Genomic DNA, 16,682 nt, shown 5'->3' with positions numbered 1-16,682 from the left:
CATTTTCTGTATCCAGAAAGGCTCGTACAGCACCTGCAACACGCGGTCGTGCATTATCCTGCTGAAATGTAGGGTTTCGCAGGGATCGAATGAAGGGTAGAGCTACGGGTCGTAACGTATCTGAAATATACCGTCTACTGTCCAAAGTGCCGTCAGGGCGAACAAGAGGTGACCGAGACGTGTAACCAATGGCACCCCATACCATCACGCCGGGTGATACGCGAGTATGGCGATGACGAATACACGCTTCCAATGTGCGTTCACGGTGATGTCGCCAATCACGGATGCGACCATCATGATGCTGTAAACACAACCTGGATTTATCCGTAAAAATGACGTTTTGCCATTCGTGCACCCAGGTTCGTCGTCGAGTACACCATCGCAGGCGCTCCTGTCTGTGATGCAGCGTCAAGGGTAACTGCAGCCATGCTCTCCGAGCTGATAGTCCATACTGCTGCAAATGTCGTCGAACTGTTCGTGTAGATGGTTGTTGTCTTGCAAACGTCCACATCCGTTGACTCAGGGATCGAGACGCTGCTGCACGATCCGTTACAGCCATACGGATAAGATGCCTGTCATCTCGACTGCTAGTGATACGAGGCGTTTGGAATCCAACACGGCGTTCCGTATTACCCTCCTGAACCAACCGATTCCATATTCTGCTAACAGTCATTGGATCTCGACCAACGCGAGCAGCAGTGTCGCGATACCATAAACCGCAATCGCGATAGGCTACAATTCGACCTTTATCAAAGTCGGAAACGTGATGGTACGCATTTCTCCTCCTTACAAGAGGCATCGCAACAACGTTTCACCAGGCAACGCAGGTCAACTGCTGTTTGCATATGAGAAGTCGGTTGGAAACTTTCCTCATGTTAGCACGTTGTAGGCGTCGCCACCGGTGCCAACCTTGTGTGAATGCTCTGAAAAGCTAATCATTTGCGTATCACAGCATCTTCTTCCTGTCGGTTAAATATCGCGTCTGTTGCACGTCATCTTCGTGGTGTAGCAATTTTAATGGCCAGTAGAGTAGTTATCAGCCACCGAACCAAAGAAAAAGATATTTTCACTGCCCGTCAGTTCTTGGAACAGTTTGTGTACCAAATTTGAAGGTATTGCATCTCCCTCGCGAGTACGAGCAAGTGTAGAAAAACTAGACAAAACAATGATAGCCCTTAGTAAACATTGGCAACGTGATCATACTGCTCCTATTGTCATGTCACGTTCTCGTTTTTGCGTGGAAAATGGTTACGGATTAATAAAAATTATTTATTTGCTTCGTAAAGTTTGATTCGCTAAAACTAAGAAAATGGCTCTGAGCACTATGGGACTTAATTTCTGAGGTCATCAGTTCCCTAGAACTTAGAACTACTTAAACCTAACTAACCTAATGACATCAAACACATCCATGCCCGAGGCAGGATTCGAACCTGCGACCGTAGCGATCGCGGGGTTCCAGACTGTAGCGCCTAGAACCGCTGGGTCACTCCGGCCGGCGATAAAACTAAAACTGTCCTTCTCTCCATATAGGGTGGGATTTGAGAGAGGGGAATTAGAGTTCTACAAATGTTGTACAAGCAATACTTATCCATATCTGCGGAAAAAATTAATATGTGGGTCTCTGCAGTGAGAAATTCGATGACCTTCGTGCTGCTTAGGTATAGCTGTTATGTACGTTTAATGTAACTCAAAAGATATTATATAGTTTACTGGTCTGTGGACCATGGTCGACGGAACTGTAGCGAAATAATAGGGAAGGTTGGAGGGTCATCCGTTTGTTTTCAGAAGGCAAAAACGTGCCCACGTGGTAAGTGAAGAGTACCAGAAAAGTGCACCAACCGAGAACAAAGTACCACACGGTCGTTGGCCACGAGACGGTGCATGTCCCAGCTAAAATTTGTATAGTTGCAAGGAATCAGTGTCTCGGGTGGATGCTGGAAACGCATGTTAAGATACGGAATGATGCTACAGTGCTCCATGGCAGCTCATAATTAGAAGAAGAGTTAAGTTTGACCGACGTACATGCTTAGTTTACGCCCATCCGTACTTGCTGACATCGATGTAGTGCTTCATGTCTTTTCCTCCAGGCAAAGTACTGTTTTCTTTTGTGTTGTAAACAGTCATGGCCCTACATTTATTGTGCGTTCTTTTGTAAACCGACTGAAAATATTCACTCCCTCCGTAGCCGAAATATTAGGGTTGCTTCCTTCAGTGCTTCCTTCACCTTCGATTACCGATAACTTCTCAAATTTTTCTGAGGCATGGAGGTCTAGTACCAATTCCAGTCAGCCTCGTGAGGCCAGATAACCAGCTGCTTAAATAAAGAATCAGTGGTATCAGTAGGATTCCCTCAGTGGCAATAGCTGAAGGGACCGGCGACGTGATGATCACGGGTCCCACTGTCATAGATCGCTCCTCGTACCGCCTTGTAGACAACAGAATGCTAATCGGAACCGGCCTAATGTGCAATCTGTGGGTGGTGGATACGTTTATAAATGGAGAAATTTAATTTACGTATATATTGGGATCGTTAGTGACTAAAATCATATTACCTGTGATATTATCCAGGTACAAACTTTAAAATATACATTAGTACTACATTACTAATACACATTGTTATACTTTCTTAAACTACGGCTGTTGCAGATTTGTATTTGCTTGTAAAAGATTTAAGGGAGTAGACCGTGGTAGATTTTTTAGCCTAATTTCTATTGCCTTGAAATGTTCCTTGGAGATTCCGTTTTTAAGATTCATTCATGTAAGTATGTCATAAAATGTGTTAAAACCGTAATATACTGTGTAGGTGTCTGGCGGATCCGAGCTCTCGAAAGCAATCGATATAATACTATGACAAGTTACTGACGGAATAGAGGTCCTGTTACTTCCGGATAGCGTAACAGAGGGGATTAGTATCAGTTAAGATACTATTCTCCACAAGATTTCTCTTCGTAACGTGATTAGTTTATGGTAAACCGGAAAGCACAGCCATGTGTTGCATCTGCTTAACTTTTCTGCTTTTCACCTGCTTGTCATATGAAGTAAAACGTGATTGTTTGAGAGTGACAAACAATCGCAGTTATACGGGTAGAAAAGGTTCGAAAAGCAATTCCAATACGTGCAAAAACCTCGTCGACTGGTAAGCGGAAGCCAGTTAATCGATATAATTTTATCAAAGTTTTTCGACATCGGCGAAAAAAGGCCAGCTGCGCTATGCTGGCACTGCCGATTAAAGTTTGTTCAATTTCAGTATTAAAAAACACAAGCTGAAACTGTAATCGCTTGTTGTTAGCAAATCAACGTTTTCAGGATGGCGGGAACTATATAACTCATGAAATATATATGGGATTACGTTCTATCTTTTTCTAGTTTGAGAGAGGGAATCTTTTCTACTGTAGTATATAGGGCTTATGCGATGTCTTTTAAATTCGATTTTTTGTGTACATTTTTATATCGACGTTTTTGTCGCAACATTGACTTTTATTTCAGAGTGCCGCCATTTTTTTAACAATCATTTTTTAAAAATATCACTACTTTTTCAGTTAGACAATATCATCAGTTTCAAAGCACTTTTAGAAATATTGTTCTAGGTCGAAAACTGTGCCGTTCAGAGCTCCCATCCACCACCTTCGCACACTGTGAAGCCCTTTCAACGATGCTGCGTAGTGTCATCTGGATGCAAGCCTTTTAATTAAAAAAATAAAAAATGCAATCTTAAGTGTGTACAATGGAGGTCTAAAGTCAGTTTAGTAGTATGTTTGTTCTTTTACTGAGAAGGATCATAAATATCGGTTCAAATATCTAGCGTTTGGCTGGTCTACCATGTTAACCGATTAAATAAAAAAGATTTCTTTGTCAAATTTTTCGCAATAATGAAACTGAGTTAGAAGTTCGTAAAACTTTAACAGAAAGTTTGGAACGAACTTCATTCTAGGAGTACTATTCATGAATCATTTCAGATAAATGTTTAAATTTTTGTCTACCTGTTCTTTGTTTTTTGTGTGTGACATTTGAACATTTATTTATATGTACTTGTGCTAATGGAACATCTGTACAATTAACGTATCTCGGCAGATTAATTTGCACAAACTAGGTCGACAGGGTCAGTAGAGAGGGTTCAGCAATGAACTGTAATTGAGTATAAACAGTTTCTTCAAAGCGTCATCATGTGTGTCGCAATGGCGTTCTTGGTACTCAAAATTGAAACTCAGTGACGAATCTTCTGTGGCTAATTATTTTTTTCTTTACTCCCTATATACGAGGTATGTCCACAAAGTACGCTCCGTTTGTTTATACAAAACAAACGTGTACACATACAGAAAAAATATTTATTGTACAAAAATCTAAAACTGTTAAACTACTTATCTACATAGCTTTCGAAATTTTGTAGGCATTTGTCATAGCGTGGCACAAGTTTTTGTATGCCTTCTTCCTAGAAGGTGGCCGCATATGTATTCAACCATGTGGTAACATATTCTTTCAGCCCGTCATCATCGTTGAAGTGTTAGCCACCAAGGACAGATTTTAGGTGTGAGAAGAGATGACAATGGCTAAGTGCGAGGTCAAGGCTATACGGAGGATGATCAACCGCGTCCCAGTGAAATTCCCCTAAGACTTGTTTGGCCACATTCGCCTTGTGAGGTCGGGTATTATCGTGGAAAAAAACAACACCTTTTGACAGTAATCCTCGGCGCTTGATCAGTATTGCGCGACGAAATTTCTTAATGGTCTCTCAGTAAACATGTGCATTGATTGTTTGGCCTCGTGGTAAGAAATCAATAAGCAAAATGCTTTTTCTGTCCCAAAAAACGGTGTTCATGACTTTTCGAGGTGTCAAGATTTGCTTACGCTTAACCTTCATTGGGGATAAAGTATGCCTCCATTCCATTGATTGCCGTTTTGTTTCAGGGGTGTCGTACGATACCCAAGTTTCATCCCCCGCGACTATCCGAGAAACAAAACCATCGCCTACTTCATTGTAGCGTGTCAAAAACTGAAGTGCGCTGCCCATCCGTTGTTTACTGTGTTGTTCAGTAAGAATTTTGGGTACCCAACGTGAGTGAAGTTTTCCAAATCTCAGTTTTTCAGTTATAATTTCATCAATTAGTGATCGTGACATTTGCGGAACTTCCATAGCAAGGACACTAAGTGCAAGCATACGGTTGTGATTAATCTTCCCTTCAGTTCAGTGAACCAGTTCATCAGTAACCACAGACGGGCATCCACTTCTTTCTTCATCGTGCACTTGATCAGGTTCTTCATTGGAGAGTCTGACCCACCTTCTAACCATTGAATCACTCATAGCATTTTGCCCGTAAACCTCGCAGATTTGCCGATGAATTTCCTTTGGTTTAACATTCTTTGCATTTGGAAACCGAATCACAGATCTGATTTCACACGCGGCGGCATTTTCAGTTACGGCTGACATTGTAAAGAAGCACTACAATGCACACGTCGGCAGCAGCGATCTGAAAATGGCGTACATGTCTTCTCTTTGAGTTAGAGTAACTGCTGCGCATGATCGAAACTGCGATCGTAGCGCTGCCGCGGATAGAAATAGAAACGGAACTTACTTTATGGTCGACCCTTATATGCAATGACAGTATACGTTTAGTATTCTTCATATACTAGGGTCTGAAGATGATCATCGAAATTAATAACGTGATTGATAAACATTTCTGGTCCGAGAGTGGATTTATAAAAAAATGTGTTCTAAAACCAATACTACACTGAAAAATTGATCCTTTGGACTATTAATGAAGAAATTTATTTACTTATTGATATTTTGGGTTTAAATATTAAAATATCCTTGCGTCCTAAAATTTTTGTACTTACAAGTGCCTCAATTACACAGTCTGCAACACAGAAAGAACTTTCATTCGTCAGCGCCATCGACCGTGGCAACGATGCACTTCCGGACACATGTTCATAGGACCTCTTTTTTCCATATCAAGTCAGGAATACGTCCCTGCAGTTTGTATATTTTATTGAGGTTCACCCTCTATTAATATAGAATGTTATATGCTACACCGGTATGTTCGGGCTACGTCCGTCTTGAAATTTCGTTTAGAATATGTATTCCGATTAAGCAGGGACGTATTTTTCTTTTTAGACACTTACTATTGCTGAAGTTCACCTATTTTGAGCTGTAATTTACTGTTATTTCCATGTTTTTACGGTTAAAGTATCCTGTGCACATCGGTGAAGTTGCGTGAAGTTTTGGTTTTGGTAACTATCTGGTGTGGTTTGCTATTTACAAATCGTTTTGCGGATTTCCAACGGCATTTACCTACTTTTCTCCGTACCCATTACTGAATTCTAGATGTTCCGGTGGTTTACAAGGACTTTCTCTGCACATTCACATTTCTGATATGCTGTTGACAGTCGTTTGTTTCACTGTTTTGTTTTCGAACACAAGTTCCTAACTACCTGCAGAAGGGCCAAAAAAGTATGAGTATTCGTCGACCATGGGCTACTCTGCTTTTCCACCGACACCAGACTCCTTTGATAGGTAGATGGTTATTACCATCAAAGCAATGACTTCCATACAGTGAGTGATAAGTGTACCAAGTCCTGCTGAAAACAGTCCAGCAGTGCAGGAGGAGATGCGGAACTTACATACATACGAGTCATACATTTTTACAGTCCCGTACCTCAACCGGAAACAAGCAAACTTTACAGGTTCACTTTGTAGCCCGTTTGTCTCTCTGTCCGACTCTCCAATACCCCTTTCTCAGCAAACGGGTTCACGTATAAGGTATGAAGTACACTCTTGGAAATGGAAAAAAGAACACATTGACACCGGTGTGTCAGACCCACCATACTTGCTCCGGACACTGCGAGAGGGCTGTACAAGCAATGATCACACGCACGGCACAGCAGACACACCAGGAACCGCGGTGTTGCCCGTCGAATGGCGCTAGCTGCGCAGCATTTGTGCACCGCCGCCGTCAGTGTCAGCCAGTTTGCCGTGGCATACGGAGCTCCATCGCAGTCTTTAACACTGGTAGCATGCCGCGACAGCGTGGACGTGAACCGTATGTGCAGTTGACGGACTTTGAGCGAGGGCGTATAGTGGGCATGCGGGAGGCCGGGTGGACGTACCGCCGAATTGCTCAACACGTGGGGCGTGAGGTCTCCACAGTACATCGATGTTGTCGCCAGTGGTCGGCGGAAGGTGCACGTGCCCGTCGACCTGGGACCGGACCGCAGCGACGCACGGATGCACGCCAAGACCGTAGGATCCTACGCAGTGCCGTAGGGGACCGCACCGCCACTTCCCAGCAAATTAGGGACACTGTTGCTCCTGGGGTATCGGCGAGGACCATTCGCAACCGTCTCCATGAAGCTGGGCTACGGTCCCGCACACCGTTAGGCCGTCTTCCGCTCACGCCCCAACATCGTGCAGCCTGCCTCCAGTGGTGTCGTGACAGGCGTGAATGGAGGGACGAATGGAGACGTGTCGTCTTCAGCGTTGAGAGTCGCTTCTGCCTTGGTGCCAATGATGGTCGTATGCGTGTTTGGCGCCGTGCAGGTGAGCGCCACAATCAGGACTGCATACGACCGAGGCACACAGGGCCAACACCCGGCATCATGGTGTGGGGAGCGATCTCCTACATTGGCCGTACACCACTGGTGATCGTCGAGGGGACACTGAATAGTGCACGGTACATCCAAACCGTCATCGAACCCATCGTTCTACCATTCCTAGACCGGCAAGGGAACTTGCTGTTCCAACAGCACAATGTACGTCCGCATGTATCCCGTGCCACCCAACGTGCTCTAGAAGGTGTAAGTCAACTACCCTGGCCAGCAAGATCTCCGGATCTGTCCCCCATTGAGCATGTTTGGGACTGGATGAAGCGTCGTCTCACGCGGTCTGCACGTCCAGCACGAACGCTGGTCCAACTGAGGCGCCAGGTGGAAATGGCATGGCAAGCCGTTCCACAGGACTACATCCAGCATCTCTACGATCGTCTCCATGGGAGAATAGCAGCCTGCATTGCTGCGAAAGGTGGATATACACTGTACTAGTGCCGACATTGTGCATGCTCTGTTGCCTGTGTCTATGTGCCTGTGGTTCTGTCAATGAGATCATGTGATGTATCTGACCCCAGGAATGTGTCAATAAAGTTTCCCCTTCCTGGGACAATGAATTCACGGTGTTCTTATTTCAATTTCCAGGAGTGTATATTAAGGCCTGCCCGCCCGGTTGGCCGTGTGGTCTAACGCACGTCTTTCCGGAGTGGGAAGGAGCGCCTGGGCCCCGGCACGAATACACCCGCCGGACTTGTGTCGAGGTCCGGTGAGCCGGACAGTCTGTGGATGGTTTTTAGGCGGTTTTCCATCTGCCTCGACGAACGCGGGCTGGTTCTCCTTATTTTGCCTCCGCTACACTATGTCGACGATTGCTGCGCAAACAAGTTCTCCACATACGCGTACACCACCATTACTCTACCACGTAAACATAGGGGTTACACTCGTCTGGTGTGAGGCGTTCCCTGGGGGGGTCCACCGGGGGCAGAACCGCACAATAAACCTTAAAGAGTGGTTCGGTGTGGGGCGGCGGAGTTTTGTAGAGGACTGCGGTAGTCGTCGTGGGGTTGTGGACCATTGAGGCTGCGGCGGGGACGGAGCCTCTCCGTCGTTTCTAGGCCCACGGCCAACATACAATACTATACAATACAATACACACAATATTAAGGCCTACCATTCCTTGACTATGCAGAAAACTGAAGCTTTCAAGTCAATGCAATTAAAAGGTACGGCTATTTATGTCACGTATTTTGACACTCCCTGCTCACTCATTAAAGCCCGTAGGATACTTCCCCTTGTCGAAGAATCATGAACTTTGCCAAGAAACAGGGTTCCGCAAAACAGTGAAGGAAAAACATCAAAAAATTGTTACTCTGTAAATATTTCACACGAAGCAAAAAGCATTGTATGTTATCAGAAGTTCTGTCTGTCCGTGCGTCTGTTGAGACTCCTTTTTCTCAGAAACGGTATCAAGCTGAAATTTATGTCACGCACTAAGATGTCTGGTCCCTTGGCGGAGGAATAAATGTACGGTTCTAAGGCAATACCATCAAACTACAGGCCGTTTACTTAACTTACTCTGATTCTCGCTAACTCACTCATTAGAAGCTATAAGGTAAAATTAATGTTCTCAAATTTATATTTATTTGATCACGAACCGGCTTTCGGCTTCTCAGGCCATCTTCATGTGACAACTGAATGTTGCAAATACAGATAAACATATGAGTACTTACGCAGATATCATTTGTACAGAATAATGCAAAAATCAGAATGTGTTTTCAAAGGAATATATTGCAATAGTTACATTAATTATAAAGGGGGGAGTTGAAGGGTAAACAACTTTTTTACATGGAGATACGTATAACCAATGATAAGAAATACAATGAATTTACAGTTTGAATCTAGTATTTGTAACGAAAGCCTAAATTAACACGGGAGAAAATGGAAAATAAGGCTAATTATTTAAAAATAGGCTGGCATTCGGTGGCATGAGTTAGCTGATTTCCAGTAGGGTCATAATTCGTTTTCTTTTGAGAAAACGTAAAACTGTACATTCTGCATCATATCGGTCGTTTTCTGCTAAAAGATGATCAGCAAAGGTCGAATCTTTCTTCTTTAATAGACAGCTTTTCTCATGCTCAGATAGCGCAGTTAGCACAGCTCTGCCTCATTGAGAGATATACACTTTTTCACACTGCTTGCAAGTGATTTCATATACACCGCTCTGCGCTAAGGGTTGCACTATCTGTTTAGTACCGTGTAACAACTCTGATATGTTACCGATGTTATAAAAGGCAGGTATCTAGTTGCGAGACTTTTGTTTTTGCATAAGAGCCTGAAATGTTGCAAAGATATTAAATTTTGCACCAGCTTTGAAACTATCGTGTCATTTCTGTTGTCCAGCGTACAAAAGTCGTATTTGCCCCACTATTTAAACAACGTAATTATTGTAATGTTTTCCTATGTAAACGCTTTCATATGTTCGTACCTTCTGTACAAATAATATCTGTGTCAGTCGCACATCATCCTTATCTGTGTTCGTGACACTAATTTGCCACCTACAGGTGACCTGAGAAGCCGGAAGCCGGTTAGTGAGCAAATAAATATAATTTTGCAGAACATAAGGAGGTGTTTTCCTTTTTAATATTATTATCATGTTCTGCCAAGCACCGGCGGAAAATTCGGTTGATGTTACAGTTACTTTCATTAAGCGTACAATAGTATGCGATAGTGACTGATAAATACTTAATTATGAAGAGTATAATCTTATGGTTGAGAAGTTTTATTTGCCCATATCGCATGAATTACAAATGTGGACGACTACTTTCGGCAAAGTTTAATTGCCATCTTAAAGTCTTTATCCCACAGGGTACTTCCGTTGGTCTGGAATTACGAAATTTTGCCAAAAAGCAAGGTTTTACTGAACAAGTGAGGCCAAAGATCTGAAAATTGCGAATATGTAATTATATCACACGAAAAAATATTTCTTTTGTCGTTTGTTGCCCGAGTTCAACTTGAAATTAAGAAGTTCTTGAAAGTCTTGGTACGCCTAGGGTCGGTATTGTATCTTTCCGGTACCATTGTCGATAACAGGCAAAAATTGTTAAGGTTCTGGATTCCCGAAATGGGTTACTGTCTACACACATAATTAAGTATGTACGGAACCATCAGTACGTGAGTCCTACTCGCACCCGGCCAATTTTCTACGGAATAGCAAAAGAAATACGGATTTGTGAGGTGTCGCTTTCTCCTGCTGGAATTGCCTAAGTACGTCGGAATGCACAATGGACATGAATGGATGCAGCTGATAAGACGGGATGCTTAGGCGTCCCATATCAGTCCAACTACAAGGCCCAACAACATTACAGAGCCTCCAACAGCTTAAACAGTCCCCTGCTGAGATGCAGAGTCGATGATTTCATGAGGTTGACTTCATACCTGTCGACGTCCATCCAATCGACACAATTTGACACGAGACTCGTCCGACCACGTAACATGTTTCCAGTCATCAACAGTCCAATGTCGGTGTTGACGGGCCCAGGTGAGGCGTAAAGCTCTGTGTCGTGCAGTCATCAAGCGTACAAGAGTGGACCTTCGGCTCAGGAAGCCCATATCGACTGTGTTTCATTGAATGGCTCGAACGCTGACAGTTGTTGATGACCCAGCACTTAAATCTGCAGCAATCTGCGGAATGGTTGCACATCTGTCACGTTGAACGATTTTCTTCAGTCGCCGTTGGTCGAGTTCTCGCAGGATCTTTTTCCGGCCGCCGCGATGTCGGAGATTTGGTGTTTTACCAGGTTCCTAATACTCACGGCACAGTCGTGAAATGGTCGTACGGGAAAATCCCCACTTCATCGCTACCCTGGAGACACTATGTTCCATCGCTCGTGCACCGACTATAGCACCACATTCGAACTCACTTAAATCTTGATAACGTGCCATTGTAGCAGCAGTAACCGATACATCAATTGCGCCAGACACTTGTAGTCTTATATGCGCCGTATTCGGGCTGTTTACATATCTCTGTATTTGAATGTGCGTGCCTATACCAGTTTCTTGGGCGGTTCAGATTGTGGTAATATGTGGTATACACTACTGGCCATTAAAATTGCTACACCAAGAAGAAATGCAGATGATAAACGGGTATTCATTGGACAAATATATTATACTAGAACTGACATGTAATTACATTTTCACGCAATTTGGGTGCATAGATTCTGAGAATTCAGTACCCAGAACATCCACATCTGGCCTTAATAACGGTCTTGATACGCCTGGGCATTGAGTCAAACAGAGCTTGGATGGCGTGTACAGGTACAGCTGCCGATGCAGCTTCAACACGATACCACAGTTAATGAAGAGTAGTGACTGGCATATTGTGACGAGCCAATTGCTCGGCCACCATTGACCAGACGTTTTCAATTGGTAGGGATGTGGAGAATGTGCTGGCCAGGGCAGCAGTCGAACATTTTCTGTATCTAGAAAGCCCCGTACAGGACCTGCAACATGCTGTCGTGCATTATCCTGCTGAAATGTAGGGTTTCGCAGGGATCGGGTCGTAACACATCTGAAATGTAACGTTCACTGTTCAAAGTGCCGTCAATGCGAACAAGAGGTGACCGAGACGTGTATGGCACCCCATACCATAACGCCGGGTGATACGCCAGTATGGCGATGACGAATACATGCTTCCAATGTGCGTTCCCCGCGATGTCGCCAAACACGCATGCAACCATCATGGTGCTGTACACAGAACCTGGATTCATACTAAAAAATGACAATCCGACCATTATCAAAGTCGGAAAGGTGATGGTACGCATTTCTCCTCCTTACAGGAGGCATCACAACAACGTTTCAACAGGCAACGCCGGTTAACTGTGTGTGAGAAATCGGTTGGAGACTTTTCTTATGTCAACACGTTGTAGGTGTGACCACCGTCGCCAACCTTGTGTGAATGCTCTGAAAAGCTAATCATTTGCATATCACAGCATCTTCTTCCTGTCGGTTAAATTTTGCGTCTGTAGCACATCATCTTCGTGGTGTAGCAATTTTAATGGCCAGTAGTGTATGTATTATATGTACGCCACGACGTTTTAAACGAGGTAGCTTATGAATTCCTGACATACATGTGTAAACTAGGTAGTTAAGTGATGAGGAGGAGAGTTGCCTACCGGCAGCAGAGGAGGGAGGGCAGATGTCGGGCAGCCGCAGCCGGAGATGTGGACCAGTGAGCGGGAACGGCGCGCCCTCTTCCAGCTTCCGGATCCACTCAGCACCGCCGAGAGGGGCTCGCAGCCGCCTCCGATGACGCTTAAAAGCTTTCCCGCGTAGCATTATGTCCGCCTCCACTCCCAACCCCACACTTCCCTCTCTCCTTCCTTACCGCGGCCGCCTCCTCAGGATTGTTTTGAGTGCTCCATCTCGGCCCAGAAGCTGCGAAACGAATCCGCTACGTTTCGCGACCTTCGAGAGCCGTTGGATGATCAGTTACGGTAGGGGCTTGCGAGTAGTCTTCTTCGGTCCTTCAAAGTGATTTCATAAGACGGGCCTCTGCTAAGATGACAGAAGGTTATATTTGCACTGATGTTAAACTGGAAATGCGGACTGCGATAAAAAGGCAGAAGAAGCCATCTGGCTGGATAAAATGTCGTCTTACTAACGTTAGGTCTTTTCCATTTTTACAGCTAACATAATTACTGTATTACTATTATGTAATAAAGACTGTTGTGTACGCATGTAGGCGGAAACGGTCCAAGGAAATGATCTAACCTCCGGGAATTATTCGGAGAGAAATCGGAAATAAACAAACATATAAAATGTTTAGAAATTACAATGAAATGAACACCCTTAGCTGCTTACAGGCGTTGACATACCTCAACGGGGACAGCTGAAAATGTGTGCCCCGACCGGGACTCGAACCTCGGATCTCCTGCTTACATGGCAAACGCTCTACACATCTGAGCCACCGAGGACGCAGAGGATAGCGCGACTGCAGGGATTTATCTCTGGCACGCCTCCCGTGAAACCCACATTCTCAACGTATTGTCCCGCACTAAATTCGTTGTGCCCCCGGCCCATTATACTCATTACTCGCGGCGCGTTGCCGATTCCCGTAAGAGTTCGGGCACTGTTTGTGCATTCGCACAGAAGAAGAAGATGGTCAAGTGGCCGGTGAGCCTTATATATATATATATATATATATATACTAAGATGGTACAATACGTTGAGAATGTGGGTTTCGCGGGAGGGGTGCCAGTGATAAATCCCTGCTGTCGCGCTATCCTCTGTGTCCTCTGTTTTTCTTTCTTTTTTTTTAACTCATTTTGTTCGCTTAAGTTCGTTCCATCTGCTCGGGGCGGACGTCGTAGGACATCTGTTTAAGTTCGTTGATGGTGGATTAACTCTGTTCTTTTTTTATTACAGAAGGCAGCTAACCCTCTGACCGAACACGCTGAGCTACCGTGCCGGCGTCCTCGGTGGCTCAGATGGATAGAGCGTCTGCCATGTAAGCAGAAGATCCCGGGTTCGAGTCCCGGTCGGGGCACACATTTTCATCTGTCCCCGTTGACGTACGTCAACGCCTGTAAGCAGCTAAGGGTGTTCATTTCATTGTAATTTCATTCTAACGAGCTGCATGGTCACCGATGGTATCTATTCTTTATGTCCGAAAGAACAGATACCATCTTCGTATATAAAATGTTTAGTCTGCCGAATTAGCTATTCATGCCAACATACAGACATGTATCATGAGAAGGCATATGATTTGTTTCGTTTCATCTATGATACCTTGAAATGCAGCTCTGGGGGTGGCGGAGAGGGGGCTTGTGGAGGAGGAAGGTAAGTTTCGATCGTAGTAGCAGACGATACCAGTGCTCAGTAAAGCACTGAATTATGCCATACGTGTGATCGCATAGAAGTAAGTATTTCATCATCGCGTTTTGTAAATAAAGGACGCATTCCTTTTGAGCTACGGTCAAGCACAACACGTGCGTTTTGACGAACATGGTGTCCCATGAGGAATGGTCAGTATTCAGGTAACGATGATTCGAAGCAAGAAGTCAAATAAACATGGGTTCTAAAAAGCACACCTTAAGGCTATTAGCACTCCTTCGTCATCGATAGTGCGAAACAAATCTATTTTCCAGGAAGTCCTTTGCTTTCCAAATTTTGGCAGCTGGTAGTATGGACCAAAAAAAGAAAAATACGTGCAGTAAACATGGACTCTGTACCTTAGGAGCCATGAGCACTTGTTCACCTTCGCTACCGTGAAACAAATCTGTTCCACTGAAGAAGTTCTCATAGTTCTTAAGGAATGCGTTTTAGAGCCCATTTTTACTACATCGTTTTGCTTCGAATGACCTTTTGCTGTCATATCGCTGTATATTGACCGTTCTTCCTGGCACAGCCTGTATAGCAATAAAGGTTCTTCATTACATAATATATGGCGTGTAGAAAAATTTCCGCTACCAGTCACAATAAAATGTTATTTATTTGTCACATGACCGGTTTCGGGCAGTATAAATGTGATCTCCAGTAAATGTGATCTCCAGTAGTATAAACATGTGCATGAATGTATAAACACCTGAAGATGGGCACAAGCCCGAAACCGGTCGTGTCACAAATAAATAACCTTTTATTGTGACTGATAGCGGAAATTTTTCTACGCCCTATAAGGGAACAGTCGCAGAGTTCAGCAGAATCCACTACGGATTAAATTCATTACATAATTTATTTTACAATAGAGGAAACAATTGATAAAAAAGGAAAACTAATAATCCAAATAAGACTTTATATTTCTATTACTCTGTCTACTAAATTAAGATTGAGCTTATCCATTAGGTTTTTTTTAGAACCCGTTATTATTCAATCATTATAAAAGTAGAAAGCCGCAACCAGACAAATTTTCAAATACTTCTGCATTCCTTAAACTGGTTTCCGAATTTTTACGGCTCATTTACAGATAGTGCTCAGGAAGTTACATGACTATTCCATACCGTGTTGGTATGGGCTGGTTCTGTGACAAGGAAATGAAGTATGCCTAACGTATATTGAAGAATATTGTTTGTATGGCGGTTTGGATCCAAGAATGAATTCAGTACATGCTACATGTAATCGGTATGCTCCATAAATCGCCGAATTTTTGTAAACGGTGTTACACATGAAACCTGATTATTTGGTTGTCACTCATAGTGTGGTTAGCTTGATCAAAAACACTTTATTTAAAGAGAGAATAATTTTTGGAGTTAGTTATGAACCTTAGCTATCGTTAATTATAGTTCCTAAGAGAATTCTGCGGAAGTCCACATCGTAATAAACTGTTTTATTCTGTAACCTGTTTGGATCTATATAACCATATTTAAACCAGAATCTCAGATGACGTGAGAGACGGTAGTGCAGCTGTTTTGAGTACCCTGTGGGTACCGACTGGTATGAGTGACCTACAGATCTTCTTATCATCCGACTTATTACTGAAACTTCGTGGTAGATTGAAACTGTGTGCTGAACCGAGACTCGAAAGCGGGACTTCTGAATTTCACAGGAATGTGCTTACCAACTTTATCTGCCTAGCTTTCTACTTATCTAGCTAACTTTAATGAAATTAAATAAATGTCAAAGCTACGCCTACCTGGCACCACCCCTTTCACCTTACCGCCAAAGATGAACTTTACCACTACCCTAATTATTCACAATAATTCTTCCAAGGCGATGGAATCGACAGTTCTATAATTTTTTGATGATTATAATTTGAAAATTATACGAAACATAAAGTTAAGAAATGTCATTCAAGAGATAAACAAAAATTACATTTGTATATTAATTGTGCAACTTCAGCTAAAAGAATCTGTCTTCAAGAAATGGTGCAATTTGATTGTTATTGTGCATTGCCATTGGCGTTTTCTGCTCTGATGTCAAACTAAACCTGATACCCCTCAACGAGGAGGGGTGGGGATTTAACAAAAACACTGCGTCAATAATTTGCGAACAGCGTACGGTACCTTGGTATGCGTTCGAAGGCGTTGCGAGCGTTTTGCAGGTACCACCAATAATCAAGTTCCACTTTCTCCCCTTCGACAAGAACGTGGACATTTCCCGCAATGTATGATATTTTGCGAGAGGAAAGTAATAGTCATCCAGAAAGAGGAGGG

The 16,682-nt window shown here is 43.6% G+C and overlaps 1 protein-coding gene and 1 non-coding gene across 2 annotated transcripts in view; one reads left to right on the top strand and one right to left on the bottom strand.

The window, feature by feature from the left end:
• The window catches only part of LOC124803379 (protein O-mannosyl-transferase TMTC2-like), a 118,879-nt gene extending 106,009 nt beyond the window's left edge, over positions 1–12,870 (bottom strand). The window contains exon 1 of the mRNA XM_047264564.1: positions 12,708–12,870. Within this exon, the coding sequence (XP_047120520.1) occupies positions 12,708–12,870 (163 nt within the window). The remainder of the gene's footprint in view (positions 1–12,707) is intronic.
• Positions 12,871–14,006: 1,136 nt separating this feature from the next.
• Positions 14,007–14,080, top strand: Trnat-ugu. The gene has a single exon. It is a non-coding gene; the product is annotated as a tRNA-Thr (tRNA).
• The last annotated feature ends 2,602 nt before the right edge of the window (positions 14,081–16,682 follow it).

The sequence above is a fragment of the Schistocerca piceifrons genome, chromosome 6, assembly GCF_021461385.2.
Source record: "Schistocerca piceifrons isolate TAMUIC-IGC-003096 chromosome 6, iqSchPice1.1, whole genome shotgun sequence".
In the NCBI taxonomy this organism is placed as follows: Eukaryota; Metazoa; Arthropoda; class Insecta; order Orthoptera; family Acrididae; genus Schistocerca; species Schistocerca piceifrons.
The sequence above is the reverse complement of the archived record's forward strand: the minus strand, read 5'-3'. Positions and strand labels throughout refer to the sequence as shown.